The sequence below is a fragment of the Ogataea haglerorum genome, assembly GCF_019207285.1.
Source record: "Ogataea haglerorum isolate 81-453-3 chromosome Unknown 81-453-3_NODE_10_length_422072_cov_98.086364, whole genome shotgun sequence".
In the NCBI taxonomy this organism is placed as follows: Eukaryota; Fungi; Ascomycota; class Pichiomycetes; order Pichiales; family Pichiaceae; genus Ogataea; species Ogataea haglerorum.
The window spans coordinates 276,098-290,965 of record NW_025065160.1 but is presented as its reverse complement, the minus strand read 5'-3'; the positions used below and the strand labels follow the sequence as shown (position 1 = coordinate 290,965).

At 42.8% G+C, this 14,868-nt stretch overlaps 8 protein-coding genes across 8 annotated transcripts; 5 read left to right on the top strand and 3 right to left on the bottom strand.

Annotated features, from left to right (window-relative positions):
• Positions 1 to 85: 85 nt before the first annotated feature.
• KL911_003782 (uncharacterized protein) lies at positions 86 to 1,477 on the top strand (the record flags this gene model as incomplete). The annotated part of the gene is made up of 1 exon (XM_043199000.1): positions 86 to 1,477. One exon carries the CDS (start codon positions 86 to 88, stop codon positions 1,475 to 1,477), a length of 1,392 nt encoding a protein of 463 aa, XP_043053566.1.
• A 95-nt stretch (positions 1,478 to 1,572) lies between these two features.
• Positions 1,573 to 2,262, top strand: KL911_003781 (uncharacterized protein; the record flags this gene model as incomplete). Its single annotated transcript, XM_043198999.1, has 1 exon — positions 1,573 to 2,262. One exon carries the CDS (start codon positions 1,573 to 1,575, stop codon positions 2,260 to 2,262), a length of 690 nt encoding a protein of 229 aa, XP_043053565.1.
• A 100-nt stretch (positions 2,263 to 2,362) lies between these two features.
• KL911_003780 (uncharacterized protein) lies at positions 2,363 to 5,824 on the bottom strand (the record flags this gene model as incomplete). Its single annotated transcript, XM_043198998.1, has 1 exon — positions 2,363 to 5,824. The coding sequence occupies one exon, from the start codon at positions 5,822 to 5,824 to the stop codon at positions 2,363 to 2,365; it is 3,462 nt and encodes a 1,153-aa protein (XP_043053564.1).
• Positions 5,825 to 6,810: 986 nt separating this feature from the next.
• Positions 6,811 to 7,674, top strand: KL911_003779 (uncharacterized protein; the record flags this gene model as incomplete). Its single annotated transcript, XM_043198996.1, has 1 exon — positions 6,811 to 7,674. The coding sequence occupies one exon, from the start codon at positions 6,811 to 6,813 to the stop codon at positions 7,672 to 7,674; it is 864 nt and encodes a 287-aa protein (XP_043053563.1).
• Positions 7,675 to 7,998: 324 nt separating this feature from the next.
• KL911_003778 (uncharacterized protein) lies at positions 7,999 to 9,375 on the top strand (the record flags this gene model as incomplete). Its single annotated transcript, XM_043198995.1, has 1 exon — positions 7,999 to 9,375. The coding sequence occupies one exon, from the start codon at positions 7,999 to 8,001 to the stop codon at positions 9,373 to 9,375; it is 1,377 nt and encodes a 458-aa protein (XP_043053562.1).
• Positions 9,376 to 9,879: 504 nt separating this feature from the next.
• On the top strand, positions 9,880 to 10,644 carry KL911_003777 (uncharacterized protein; the record flags this gene model as incomplete). Its single annotated transcript, XM_043198994.1, has 1 exon — positions 9,880 to 10,644. The coding sequence occupies one exon, from the start codon at positions 9,880 to 9,882 to the stop codon at positions 10,642 to 10,644; it is 765 nt and encodes a 254-aa protein (XP_043053561.1).
• A 56-nt stretch (positions 10,645 to 10,700) lies between these two features.
• On the bottom strand, positions 10,701 to 11,921 carry KL911_003776 (uncharacterized protein; the record flags this gene model as incomplete). Its single annotated transcript, XM_043198993.1, has 1 exon — positions 10,701 to 11,921. The coding sequence occupies one exon, from the start codon at positions 11,919 to 11,921 to the stop codon at positions 10,701 to 10,703; it is 1,221 nt and encodes a 406-aa protein (XP_043053560.1).
• Positions 11,922 to 12,106: 185 nt separating this feature from the next.
• On the bottom strand, positions 12,107 to 13,927 carry KL911_003775 (uncharacterized protein; the record flags this gene model as incomplete). Its single annotated transcript, XM_043198992.1, has 1 exon — positions 12,107 to 13,927. The coding sequence occupies one exon, from the start codon at positions 13,925 to 13,927 to the stop codon at positions 12,107 to 12,109; it is 1,821 nt and encodes a 606-aa protein (XP_043053559.1).
• Positions 13,928 to 14,868: the final 941 nt, after the last annotated feature.

Sequence of the window (14,868 nt, the reverse complement as noted above, 5' to 3'; positions counted from 1 at the left end):
GTTTCTTGGAAAGCCAGTAAACGAACAGGCCGAAAAGACCTTGGCTAAAACTTTTTACTTTTAGTCAAATCTACAATTTTGCCAAATGATCGAGGCTTTACCCATTGAACTTGTCCTTCAGGTTTGTCAAAACTTGCATCAGTCGGATTGCTTTCATTTGATGCTATGCAACAAGTTCTTGAGCCGGTGCTGTCGTAAAAGATTATATCAGTCAATCATAGTGGATGATGAAAGCCTCTATCTTGACGAACTTTTGGAGGATAGTTATTACCTTCGTGATATATGTGGTGTCAAAGTGTATTCTAGCAGAGTGAAATCCTCATATGGCCTGAAACAATTGATCAAAACACTTACAGAAAGTGACATGGTTTCCTTAATACAAAGAATTGAAGTTAACCAAGATCTTGGCCTTCTGAGGGAATGTATACCTAGAATGACAAATCTAAAATGCGCTCAGCTGCCAGAGTCGGGCGTATTAGATGCGCCGGGTTTGCGGTCACTAAGAACAAAAAAATTAGAAGGCTTCAATCATGATCTTCATGAGCTGGAGCTGACCCAGAGCTGTAAGTTAACTTTCTCCGACTTTAAGCGCCTCAAGAAACTCTCCGTGACTGGTATCACCAGCACTAGCCTGAAGCAATATCGAGTTACATTATCATCGCTCTTCATCACAGATGGCTACAAACTCAAGTTGCATGCGCTTACCATTAAATCAGCATTGATCTATCCTCAAGAATCACAAATCCTACTTCAGGCAGTGGATTTCTCGAAGCTTCAAGTTCTTCGTCTCATAGACGTGTTTGAATATCCCACTTTGAGTTTGCCGGAGACAGACATTAAGTGGGAGGAATTGCGCGTCTCAGATTTTCGGCAATGGATGTCTCGATTGTCAGACCGCAATCGGCTTCTTGAGACAGGGGAAATGCTGCTAGAAGCACTGAGACCACAAGTCAAAGGGCTGAAGGTACTGGAGTTGCAAGTATGCAACTTTTTAGCTGACCGCGGTCCCCAATTTATCTCATCTATTGCAGACTTGAGGAAACTAGTTGTCACAATTCCATGGCAAAATTGTGTGGATTATGACCCCGACGCTCGAATTCGGGCATATTTACAAAGTATCTCTTTGCATGCAAATCTCCGTCATCTAGTCATTGAATCGCCGCCAATAGATCTCCCGTTGCTCGAACTATACTTGTCACACATGAAAAATTCGAAAGGTCTCAAGTTCTGTGTCAAACCAATTGAACTGGCCCATTTTGTTTCATTCATTCAGAACTTCCCTGAATTGGAATTCTTGGATGTAGTTTTCGATCCACTTCCCTTCAATGAGTTCCAGGAGAAGTATATTGTTGAAGCTCTAACTCCGGGACCACTGCAATACGCTAAAATTTCTAACTCAATCTATGACATGAAGACAGGAATCATCAAGGGCAAATATATCATGCGCTGGTTTGACGAGAAGCTTACGAATTTGTAGTATTACAAATATTCATGATTAGTCTAACGGGTATTGTTTAAATAAAGAAAATGCTACTAAAAATCACGATAAAAACAAAATCTGTAGATCGAAGAATGCTCAAATCTTTGCATTTGAGATCAAACGTGCATTTGAGAAATCATCTATTGATTTACAGAAAATCGGTATTGAGTCATATATATGGCGCTAATGGTTTGACCGCTTCCTATCTTTCAAACTTTACTCAGGATGAGCAATGCAAAATAATCTATCGAAACCTGATTAGGCTTCTGCCTTACCTAAAGCTTCCAGGCCATTTCAAACGAGTATACACGCTCTATATTCAGATGAGGTTCAGAGAAGATTACGAATATAAGCGCAATTTGCTAATCAATGTTCCAGACAAATTGACCACCGAACAATTGAGTTCCAGATTAATTAACACAATAAATTTTGTCTCTAATGCATGCTCAGAACCGCACACCGAGGAGAACATAGAGTTTCGCATTCTACGTGGAATCCTGCAACACGAATCATCTAAATATAATTTCAAAGGCGAACTTGCCGGATTATATTCAATACGCGCTTTCAGTGAGTTACTATCGACTGCAAAAGCCATTGAAGTCAATCCCAAACTACCTCCCAACTGGTATTCATGGTTGCAGAAATCACGGGATTCTATGGTTGCTGAACCAGAGTTCGATTCGCCGACGAAAAAAGATCTATTAGACGAAACATTGTTTGGGGTTTTTCGTTTTGAAAGAAACAAAGAAATGCTCAATGAGTCGGCAAGCCTAGCTCTATAGCATTTTGAAATGAAAACTGGAACTTAAATTGAAAAGATTTCTATGTAATTCCGTTTTTCTATTAATCAATTTAAAATTGAAAGCGACCTTAAACCGGCGATCACCAACCCAAGGAGTTTTTGACATTCGTAGGGTTGGAAATGGAAGGCATATATCTGGTTGATCCCAGCTCCACATTGGAGTTAGAATTTCTTGTGAATATTCGTGTAAAGGATGCGCCTGAAGAAGAATTCGTGAGGCGAACGGCGCCTTCGCCTGAATAGTCAGAATGATATTGCTCGGCACCAACTTGTGAGCCACTGGACGACATTGACGAGCGGAATTCACCATAGCCGCCAACATTTGGATGTTTCTCCGATTCGAGTTGCCTTTGAAGCTTCTTCTTTCTTCTTTTGTAGATCAGTGCCATGACCCCCGCATAAGCTGTAGCACCTGCGGCAGATCCGGCAACAATACCAGCTATTCTGCCACCTTGTACCTTTGTTGATCCGGAAGATTGTATAGTGGCGGAATCCATAGATCCTAAAGAATGCGAGTCGCTCCCGTCATTATCCTCATCGCCTCCTGTGCCCAAAAGATCACCTCCAACAGTTGCAGACCCCATCGAAGTTGCATCCAATAGAACGTTCAAAGGAACTCGACTGTCAATGAAGCTGGCAAGAGAGTTTTCAATTGCATCTGGATTCTTGTACAGCGATGACGACGAATTACTGATTTCGTTTTGCAATTCAGTAATGTAGTCTTGGTCAAAATAAACTTCTGCAACAGTGATGAGGTAGTCAACGTTCTCAGAAGAGTAAGGGACCAATTGTTTGACAAAAACAGCAGACTCGTTCACTTCAGGATTTGGATATGTGAGCACCTTGGGCAGATACTCAAAGATTTGATTGGAAGAGTATGAGTTTTCACAAACAAATGGATAATTCAGCTTTTCGTTGAATCCCACAGTAATCAATTTATAGTTCGGAGACACTGCTGAAGTCTCAACAGGGGCAATCGCTTTTGGTAATGCCGATTCTGCGATTGATGAGGTGCTCGACTGTGATATTCCAGATGCAGTCGACGGATTTTGGTACACAATAGTAGTAGGGAGCCAGTTTGGAGCTGTAGGCACAGAGGAGGTAGCTTCAAATGCAGTATTTTTTGGTCGTTGTGATTGGTAGGTCACAGGACTAGTGGTACTCAGGCCCGAAGTGGTGCTCGAATATTCGGTGAATGAGTGCTCGGTATTTTCAGGAATTGTTCCAGACAAACTCACTGAAAATGAAGTATCTGTGTCATAGGAATTTGCAGGCAATTCCGTGGAGCTGGCAGAGCCAAGAGGATACGTAGACTGAGCAATAGACGCAGTAGTAATTCCAGTGGAGCTTGTCTCGTGGTCAGCTGCCGAATCGGACGATTGTGAGACCTGGGATGATTGAATGTCAGTACTAATCGAAGAGACATGTTGGAAGGTAGATTGCGTCGAAGATAGCGATGAAGTAAGAACCTGCTGAGTAGTCATGCCAGATGATTCTTGGTTAGTAGTGGAAGAACTGACGCCTGTAAAGACTGGGGAACTAGTAAATGATGATCCTTCAACAGTACTTGCCGTGTTCGAAGTTGAGCTGACTGAATTCAAACTACTTGACAGACTCACGGTCGAGGAAACAATACCAATAGAATTTGACGGAGAAAAAGCCGAATATGATGTATCTGCAGTTGAAGTGACACCTGACAATGTCGTAGCAGCATTCCCAGCTGAGCTAGTTGATGATTCAGAAGGCACTTGTGAAGCAGAGTTGATAGCACTGAGTCCCGGAGTGCTATCAGAAGTTGATGATGAAGTCTCCGAAGATGTATTTTCTGAACTCGATTGCCCTGATGGAGAGGATGCTGACTCGGTAACTGATACGCTCGTACCTGTGCTTTTGGCTTCAGAGGTGGTTGTGGCTGCATTTCCGGTAGAAGAGCTTGATGGTTTACTCGTAGATGAAGTTCTACTTGAAGTTGTACCCGTAGATGAAGTGCTGCTCGATGGCGTACTCGTAGATGAAGTGCTGCTCGATGGTGTACTCGTAGATGAAGTGCTGCTTGAAGTTGTACCCGTAGATGGAGTTGGAGTAATTTCTGCGCTCGTCGATGACAAGGTCCACAAAGTTCCTGCAGATGTATTTTCTAGTGACGGGGTGACAGTCGTGATGCTTGTAGAGCCCGAGCTCTGACTAGTGGTAACTTTTGCAAATCCTGAGTATCCTCCATAAGAACTAGACGTCCTTTTTGTAGAATCCGATAACTCTAAATTGGGAGATATTCCTGATGGCGGTGGGGAATCTGCCAACAAATTTCCTCCGAGCTGATCAGGTGATGATGACGCAGAAGCAGGAAAGGTTTCATAGCCTATCGTGATCGCAGAGGTGAATTGAGATTCCACCACAGAAGATGAAGATTCCAAATCATCCGGAGAGAAAGTTTCAAAACCGTATTGAGATGTTGATAAGCTTGTAGTACCTGATGGTTGAGGCGCTTCTGTTTCGGGGTCGGGGGACTCAGGACTCGTTGAAGAAGGCAGGGGCGAACCCGTTTCCGATACTGTGGACTCCGTGCCACTTGAAGATGACGATAAGGAAGATTCACTAGAAATTGTTGCCGAAGTAGTACTGCTAACAGCCTTTAGGATCAAATCAGAACTGCTCGATATACTTAACGAACCTATTGCCGAAGCTGGTGATGAAGAGCTCAGCGAGGAGCCTATGGTACTATCTGAAGAATCCGAGAATGATGTGGAGCTAGATGCATCTGCTATTTCACTCGATGATGTTGTGGTAGTGGAGCTAAAGCTTGTACCGTCTGAACCACCCCAAACTTCGCTTGATGAGAGTCTGGAAGAGTCGGTTGAAAAAACAGATGAGAGAGTTGAAGCCGATGAGTCGGATTCCTGCTGTGAGTTTGATGCGTAAAACGTAGCTTTTGCTTGCGTAGCGCCAATGTCCCTCGCGCTCGACGAGGCTGAAGAAGTTCGTAACGAGCTTGAGAAGAGGTCGGGAGAAATTATAGTTGAACTGTCGGATGAGGAGCTTCCCAGATTACTCATGTTCTCCGCGCTTTCAGAGTTGTCGATGGAGACTTCTGAGTTGGAATTATGAGAATCTGTGGAAGAAGACATCGTATCCTGCGAATTGGAGCTTGGAGAAATATCTGTTTCGATGTCAAAGGAGGATGATGGAGTAGATTTCGATGTAGCGAAAGATGACGGAGCCAAGTTGAATTCTGAAGGTTCAGTGGAAGAGCTTAGCGAATCTGACGTAGGCGAGAACAACCAACTCGTTGGATCTAATAGATCTTCAAAGTCTGCGGAGGGCGTTGAGGTTGATGATATGGACGCTGATAACGCTGACGAACTCTCCGCCTCAGATAGACTCAAGTTTGAATATAAACTATCGCCAGCTATTCTCTCATGATCAAAGTTTTCTCGTTTTATAACTTTCTTCATCTCCAGGTGAGGAAACATCGAAGGAAGGTATAAACCATCCACCATGGTGGACACCAAACTGAGAAGGATGAGTTTATTGAAGTTACCCATTGGTGGGGTTTAGAAGCGTGTCTGGATACTTTTCAAACGAGTGGAAGGGTATCAAGTGTGTTGTGATATACTAGTGAATGACAAAACTGTAGCTGTTTTCTTGCTTCGAAAGAGCCTGTATTTGGAGCAGAGCGTATTTATTTGATATAGGAGAAGTGTGCGTGACTACTGTCCATGCACGCAGATCCTCTGGATTCGAAAAGCTGTTTCTTTCAAAGAAACCTCCTCAAATTGCAAGGCAAGAAATCTCTAAACAGAACTCAAAAGCATTTACAAGTTTGACTACCTTTGGGAACTGCCCGGTGGGTGGTCGTGGATTACACAGTGTCCCTTTGTTGTCGTAAAATTTTCAAACGTGCAAGTAGATTATTATCGTAGTAGAAAAAATTGCCAAAAATAGCATTGGTTGCATGAGAGCAAGATCTCGAAAGTCACTAACGTATTCCGTAGTCTGCGTCCACGCATAGATACAGCTTGTAATGCAGTATCCTGATGGCTAAACCATGGAATTTGCCTTTGAGTCTACACGCCTCAAAGCCCAGGTGCCTTTTTGCTGATCTTATTGCCTCAAATAGTTTGGTTAGTACACGAAAGTGCTGTATCAGATCTAAAATTATGGCGTGTTCGTATGGCGGAATCAAGATATGAAACAAAGATTGAAGAAGCAGTATCCTTGCTATCGGCATAGATATACTTTATACACTATTGCAGGCAAGTTTACTCGAATAAAATTCGCGTAAGTCAACGCGCCAACAAAATAATTTATATAAATCAAACCCCTTATTTGACTGAATAACGCGTCTTGAACATTCCGAGTTGATTTTCGTTCTTGGCACGATCAATTAAAATTCAGTGCACGATAAAAAACAGTTTCACGGAAGTTTTCAATAAGGGCGAAACCAACTGAATTTTGCCGTTGGACGAACCGTCCGTCGGTCGACGCGTCGAAATCTCCAAAATTAATTCATACGTGGTAGGCACTAGACATGTCAAAGTACACCTCTCTGAAATCTCAGCCACCAGTTCCTGAGCCCTTTGAGGACGACGATGTGTTTATCCAGCCGGATAGCGGTGTGTCAGAAGCGCACGAAGCAGATTTAGGTTCTCCGTTAGATCCAGAACCAGCGCCCGCACCGTCAACAGCAAATACAACATTTACGGGTTCAAAGTCCAAAAAGACCTATTCCGGTGGGATATTCACCCTCAATTATTACCGGCAATTCTTTGATCTTGAGTCAAGTGAGTTCTTCCGCAATTGCTACAGAAGCTTGAATCCTTTGGTGAAGCTTCCCGAGGAGGAGTTCAGGGAGGTTGGAGACCTCTACGGATCAGTTTGGATCACCGCGACTTTGGTTTACCTTTTATTCTTTTGTAACTCATTTGCTGAGCTAATAAGTGAGTGGTTTCTTCACAATGATACATTAGGCGTCAACTATTTCAAAATGATCATCACATCCATCAACTTGCTCTACGGATACATCGCAATAATCCCAACGCTCTTATATTTAGTTCTACGCTTCTATTTTAAAGTCGTCGTGCTTATTCCCTTGACCAAGCTCATTTCGATCTACTCATACTCAAACATCATGTGGATTCCTGCTACGCTTTTGAGTATATTCCGTGGATTACTTATCAATCATCACCTTTTGGACAATGCTCTAAAATGGACATGCATTGGTATAGGGGCAATCTTAAGTGGATGGAGTATTACAGTCAAAATATCCCAGTATTTTGGAACTATTTTTGGTCAGGAAGACAAAAAGCTTTCCGTGCTGGTTCTTGGCCTCTTGATTTTAGCCCATGTGGGTTTCTCTTTGGGAGTGAAGATATGTTTCTTTGGGGACTTATAGAGGGCTACGAAATTCCATGGTTTGTCTAATTTTATTACTGTATGAAAATAGGTGTCTGCTATTCCGTACTAGCATCGGGTCTCCAAATAAGTTTCTACTTAGATCCTAGTGCTATATGGTCGTGTACCAACCACAAAAACCTCGAGATTGAAAATCGTTGAAGTGTTGAAAAATTAAAGGTCGACTGGTTTTCAATCTCCCTCAGAGACTTTGAGTACCAAGTGTTGCAAGTTTACCATCATCGATTTCATAGACTTTGTTGTTGGACTTAGATTTGTTATCTGTGTGAATATTTGATATCCAAAAGAACTGATAAGTAGAAAAATGTCTGACGAAGTGCCAGCGATCAAAGCTCCTAGAAACAGACGGTTTATCAAAAAGCCTGACGTCAAAGCAAGAAATGCTAAGCTTGCTGAGCTCAATAAGGAGTTGGACAAGTACAACAAAGAGATTGCTGACTTGAACAAGCAGATCGAGGTCACTGTTACTCCAAAAGATGTTTTGGAAGAAAGAAAGAGATTGACTTCTGAGCTCAACACGATCATCAAGCAGCAGAGTGAGATCAAGAACAAGAGAAATTTGTTGAGTGAGCAGATCAGAGCTATTGATGGCCAAATGAAGAAAAAAATTGGTGAATTGCAGGCCCAAAACTCCAAGAACAGCTTCAAGAATGTCGAGGAAATTGATAAGAAGATCAACCAATTGGAAGATCTCATTGGTTCTGGTACTTTGAAGCTTGTCGATGAGAGAAGGTATGTCAAGGAGATCACTTCTCTGAGAAAGTTGAAAAAGGACTTCGGCTCTATTGAGCAACTTCAGAAGTCCATAGACAATGACAAGCTCAAGATCCAAGAGCTGAAGAAAAAGCAATCTTCTGTTTCTAACAAGGAAATCCAAGCCAAATTCGAAGAAGTTACCAAGAGCTTGGACTCACTGAGCTTGAAGAACAAGGGCATTCAGGACAAGAGACAGTCACTGTTCGACAAGAGAAAGGCTCTGTACTCCAAGAAGGATGGAATTTACGCGGAGATCAACAAGGTGAGATCTGAGTTTGATGCCCAGCACAAGAAGTTTGTTGCCGACATGGAGGCTGAGCGTAAAAGAAGAGAAGAAGAGGAGAGGATTTACAACCTCACTTTGAAAAAGCAAGACTTGCAAGCTGAAATTGAACTTCTGAAGGAGACTTCAAAGAGACCTGCTTTCACTCGCGAGATCACCTTAGTTGAGACTTTACTTGGCTACTTCGATCCTACCTATGTGAGAACCGACAAGGAGCCACTGGAAGAATCAAAAGTTCCTTCGAACACTACTTCTAATGGTCGTAAGATTGAAATGCCTGCGGATGCTGTCATTATCAAGAAGGAGAAGGAAAACTTCTTTGCCGGGAATAAGGCCAAGAAGGGAAAAAAGACACAGAAGAAACATTCTTCCGCGTTTGTCATCGAGCCTAATGTCATCGCTCAACTATCTGAACTGTCCATCTCATTGCCATCGAAAGCTGACGAGATTCCAAATACGATTAGCAGCCTGAAGGCCAAGCTGGAGGAGTACAAGTCGAAGCAAGAGGAACAGACCAAGGAGAACATTGCCAAGGCTGACGAGAGGGCAGCCGATCTTGAAGCTGAGATTGCTAAGATTGATGCAGAGATCGAGGAGGAGGCAAAAACCAAAGTCGTGAAGGCGAGTGAGGAGGCCGAATAATCGTTAATGGTCAGTAATTAGCAAGCTTTTCCTCTTTATACAAAATAGATCCATTTAAATCAGATTAGATCGAAACGTAAATACGGACATTTGGAAATTCTGCCAGATGAAATTTCAAAACTCATCTAGGAAAAAAAAACAAAAAAAAAAAACGTAGAATCAGGCTGTGTCAAGCTCCACTTAGTACGAAATCAACTCTAGCCCTTCAACAAAAAGGAAAAAGAAAAAAATAAGATAAGCTTGTACTCACCAACAAATCTCACGCCAGTTTGGATGAACGTCAGATTTGTTTCGATTGTACTTCATCATTACACAATATAATATCACCTGGGGGTGTGAACCTTAACTGGGAGCACGGTCTGTTTCAAAATTATAAAACTCAAAATTTCACATTGAACCTGGTAGACTCTTCTCTAGCGGTGTCATTGAGGTTATTGGGTATATCCCATTACCTGCAACATTGGTTTAGAATTTCGACATTGAACATAATTTCACATATATTCTATGGGCGAAGACAGTCGAGAAATCATTATCGATGGACACCACTCACAAGTATTGCGGTCTCCTTCGAGTAGAGGACATTTTGATAAGCCCGCGCTATCCCTTGACTCTCCTGAGGAGTCTGAAACCACTCAGTTACCAGATGATTATCAGGCGAAAGCAAGTGAATTTTTAGAACCTAGATCAAAATGTTTTGGTCTCACGATCAAGGAATCCTCACAGATGTCAAACTTCTACTACGATGGATTGAAGGTCCCGATAATGATGTATAGGTGTTTCACATATTTGGATCATGAGTTAGGGTATAACAAAGTTGGAATTTTCCGGTTATCGTCTGTGAAATCCGAGATCAACAAATTGGAGGAAATGTTTAACAGTTTAGGCGATGTGGACCTGTTAAACTTGAAACCGAAACCTAGCATACATGCCGTCACGACACTGTTCAAACGATGGCTTCGTTCTGGAGAGAGGATTCTGAATGAGGAGGACTGCACACAACTTGGTTTACTACTTCAACTTTCAAATGTTCCCATTAGAATTCGCGAGTTTGATTCTGTTCTTAAATCGCTCCCGTCGGAGAACTACCAAATGTTAAAATGTTTATTTATCTATCTTGATAAGGTTCTTGAATACCGAGATCAGAACAAAAACTCGATTGAGAGTTTGGCGATGCTATTTAGTGCGAACATTTCCTACGACCCAACAGGCAAACATGTTCCTATATTCACTGAACTGCTGGTTAATAGAAAGATTTACTTCCTTGATTGATGGGCGTTAACTTTCCATAATAATGTACTCTTTACCTTTATCGTTTATCGCGTGAGTTATATATTACTTATAATTTCCTTGGACACGAAAACATCGTCTCCAACCTCCACTTCGCGAGAAACACCCACGTTACGTCTCCGTTTTCTAATCACGTTCTCGATAAATGCCTCTCCAGCCTTATACGATGACCTCACCAGCGGTCCCGATGCACAATAAAGGAATCCCATATCCAGGGCAACGTTCTTCCAGTGCTCAAATTTCTCTGGAGTAACATATTCGACAACCTTCATATGCCTCTTCGTAGGTCTCATATATTGCCCGAAAGTCACCACGTCCACGTTATTCTCTCTCAGATCTTTCAAAGTCTGCAATATTTGTTCATCAGTTTCTCCAAATCCAAGCATCAGGGAAGTCTTGGTAACCAGATCACTATTCGTTTCTTTTGCCGTGCGTAACACAGAAAGTGACTGCCTGTACGTGGCACGCCTGTCTCGGATATGTGGCGTCAGATCTTCCACCGTTTCTAGGTTGTGAGCAAAAACATCTAGGGGTGAAGATGCGAGGACCTTAACCATCTCCAGGTCGCCACGGAAATCTCCTGACAAACATTCAACTAAAATCTGAGGAGCCTTTTCTTTGATTTTCTCGACTGTAGAGCGCAAGTGGTAGGAGCCTCCATCGGGCAGATCGTCTCTGTCCACAGTAGTCAAGACCACGTATCCGAGCCCCCATCTGCTTATTGCCTCTGCTGTGTTTTCGGGCTCGTTGGGATCCAACGGCCCAGGATTTCTGTTCGTCTTCACCGAGCAAAAACGACACCCTCTGGTACAAGTATCTCCCATCAACATGATTGTGGCAGTTGCTTCTGACTTCTTACCTCCCCAACACTCTCCGATATTTGGGCACTTGGCTTCCTCGCACACAGTTGCCAGTTTCAACTCCCGGACATCTTTCTTCAGCGAATGAAATGATTTACCTTTAGGAATTGGAACTTTGAGCCACGAGGGCAACCTGGCATCAGGGTCTTTGCGCGCCAACTCTAGAGGATCCACCAATAAATCTTTAGCCTTGCCGCTGACAAAATCTTCGAAAGAAGGCCCTTTATTCAGCTTGTCAGTGAACTGGGTAACTTTTCGTCTTCTTCTAGGCTTGGGAGCAAGACTCTTTTCCGCACGTTGCTCTCCCACATGACCATTGTTTGAAACTGATGCAAGTCCTCTGAACCCAACAATACCAGGCCTGAGATGAGAAAAGATCAAATTCTTACACAAAACCATAGTTGGTATATCAGTCGGCTCTAACGTATTTTTTTACCTGGCACTCTCTCTCTCTTTGATTATGTAATCGGGCCTTCATTGGACATTTATCGTCCGGGCAAAAAATTCGAGTCCGACTTGACTACTGGGTAAAAACATTAGAAAATGCTGATATAATCAGCGATAATGATAGTATGTAACAGTTTCTACCTATTTAGCTGTGTTTTATGCAATGGCGGCATGACATGAGGCTTTGAAGTATCGGGAGAATTTTCGCTTTGTTCGCGTTTCTTCTCTAAAGCGTCCGCAACAACTTCCGCCATGAGTTGTTGGCATTTAGCATCGTCATACTTGTTCAGCCATGGATGCGACAAAAGCTCAGCATAGACAGGACGTTTATTTGGATTCTTGTTAAGGCACAGATTCACGAAATCACGTGCCTCTTTGGAAAAGCGATCGTCGGGCAATGTTGGTGGTTCGCCATCAACAATTGCACTCAGTTGCGAAAATATGTTGTCGTAGGTTTCCTGTGGATAAGGGTAGCTGCCCTTTGCAATCTCAAGTATTGATAATCCCAATGACCAAATGTCCGATTGGACTGTATAGGTAGCGTCGTCTGGCGTTGAAGATTTGATTCGTTCTGGGGCCATATATGACTGGCATCCAATGTTGGTTCTGGCTAACGAAGCAACTAAATTACCACTAACACCAAAATCACATAGCTTCACTTTCCCAGAGTCTCCGACCAAGATGTTTGTCGGCTTGACGTCTCTGTGGATTATGTTGTGCTCGTCTTTCAACTGCTTGAGACCCTTGACAACGCATTTAGTAACATATGCCAACTCAGGCTCATTCAGCCCATTTCCATATATTTTGTCAAGTGAACCACCCTGCATGTATTCCATGCACATATAAACTGCACCTTCAACGAAAAATGCGCCGTAGAAGTCCACAATGCAATCACTCACACAGCTATGGAGCACCTCGAGCTCCATTAGGATTTGTCTGAACTTGGAGTCGTCCAGCTCCAGCCGGACTTCCTTCATTGCCATAATAATCCCCGTAGGTCTATGCAATACTTTGGATACTATTCCGTAGTTTCCACGTCCTAATTCCTCTAGAAACTGTAAATCGTCATGTGATATTCTAAAAGAGGAGCCATTTGAAAAGTCAACACCTTTCGAATGCACAGATGCCTTACCAGCAAAGTTCAAAGAACCCGACTTGATGTCCACATATTTCGCATAGTTAGCAAACATGCCTGAAGGTTTGGGTTGTGCCTGTGGAAGACGAAGATTTGGTTTAGTTCTTGCTCCTCCGATAGGAGCAGGCGCGCTACTCTGCGGAACACTTGGAACTCCTCTCTGAGGCAGCATATTGAGTTTGAGCTTATTCATTGTATCGTTGGAGGATGTTTGACTTTGAGACTCCGTCAAGGAGTTGAAATCAAGTTTCATTCCTCGTCTTTGAGATAATGACTGTTTTCTTTGAGGGGGTTTGGCCTCTGTAGAAGGCGCTTGATTAAGTTCGTTTCGGACGATGGCATCCAACTTATCAGACAAACTAAGGTCAGGTAATTCAGGTAAAGGCTTATCCTGACTGGGAACAGCTTCCGAAGATTTGGAAGCATGTCCGCCGAATGGGCGCTCCACGGAGTCCTTGATGGTTTTGAAGCTATGGCTGCGACTTCTCGAATCTGACAAGGCTTTCTCATCAGTTTCAGGCTGTTTCTTTGGAATTCTAAAAGACGTTCGCCTCATCAGGCCTTCTGAGGACTGAGCATCGGTCTTCTCTTCTACATCAGGATTTGGTGTTCCCAGGTCGCCAGCATCCTCGGTGCGCGGAGTCGACGGCGAGCTCAAGATTGGCGATGCATTTTTTGCTGGGCTGAAAAGCTCTTCACTTGAGTGTTGTTGTTGCCTCTTGGCCTGAAAGGCCAGAAGCTTCGCCTGTGCGTTAGGATTAAGGCCTCGATTATGAATGCTAAGATCTTGTAATTTTGAAGATAGGTCGCTATTGTCTCCCATCTTGTAAAATGTGAATCAGATGTAAGGAATGTAGGTCTTGGAGCTCTGAATGTCCAAACTCGGTATGTCGCGAGACAACGCTTGATTTGAACAGTTCGGGTTGGAGTGGCGGATGTCACTGTATTTTTGGTCGTTAGGCTTTACGTTAGCTGGATATGGTCCGCCGAGTAGAATAATAAGATGAGGGAATGAGCCGGAACGTATTTCTGGGATCTTTTTTAACTGGGACCTTTGTATTCGCACTTGAATCACCTCAGCTAAGCTCACCAAATTTTGACTGCTTGCGATTTTTTGTATATTTTTTCCAACCTGGCAAATTTCAATCCTCTACGGGTAGTCGCGTCGAAGCTCGGGTCGACAATCCGAAGACTTCAATTTTTTGCTTGAAAGGAAAATTGTTTTTACCGTTGGTGTGATGCACACTTACAGGGTTCACTAAATATTAACCGAGTAAGAACAACGTTTATATAAGGCTTCTGCCGGTCTCTTCTATAAATAATTAGGGCCTATGACGACACACTACAGAGCCGCCCTATTGATCTCCACTAAAAGTTTACAATCCTCGCGTAGAGTTTGTGATTGTAAGACTGCAAAAAGCTGAATTATTCTAAAAATAACTGGAAGGATATCTTACCACTATTGCAGAAGAGTTTCGATTGGCCCTGATTGTTGCATCCCCTGGATCTAGGGGTTCCTAGCAGATCCCGCATTATTTTCTATTGAAGATTGCAGCAAGAGTTTTACGGTAAATAAGAAACATATGTAACTCAGCGAACTAAACAGCTTTGTAAATCTGCAGTTACGATAATAGGAGTATGCACAGTTCCTTACAAAAAAAGAATAACATTTCTCTATTAAGAATATCAATAGGAGTGTCTATTATTCTTTCGGTCTGTGCCATTTCAACCCACATGATATCTCCTTATTTTAATCCGCATGCC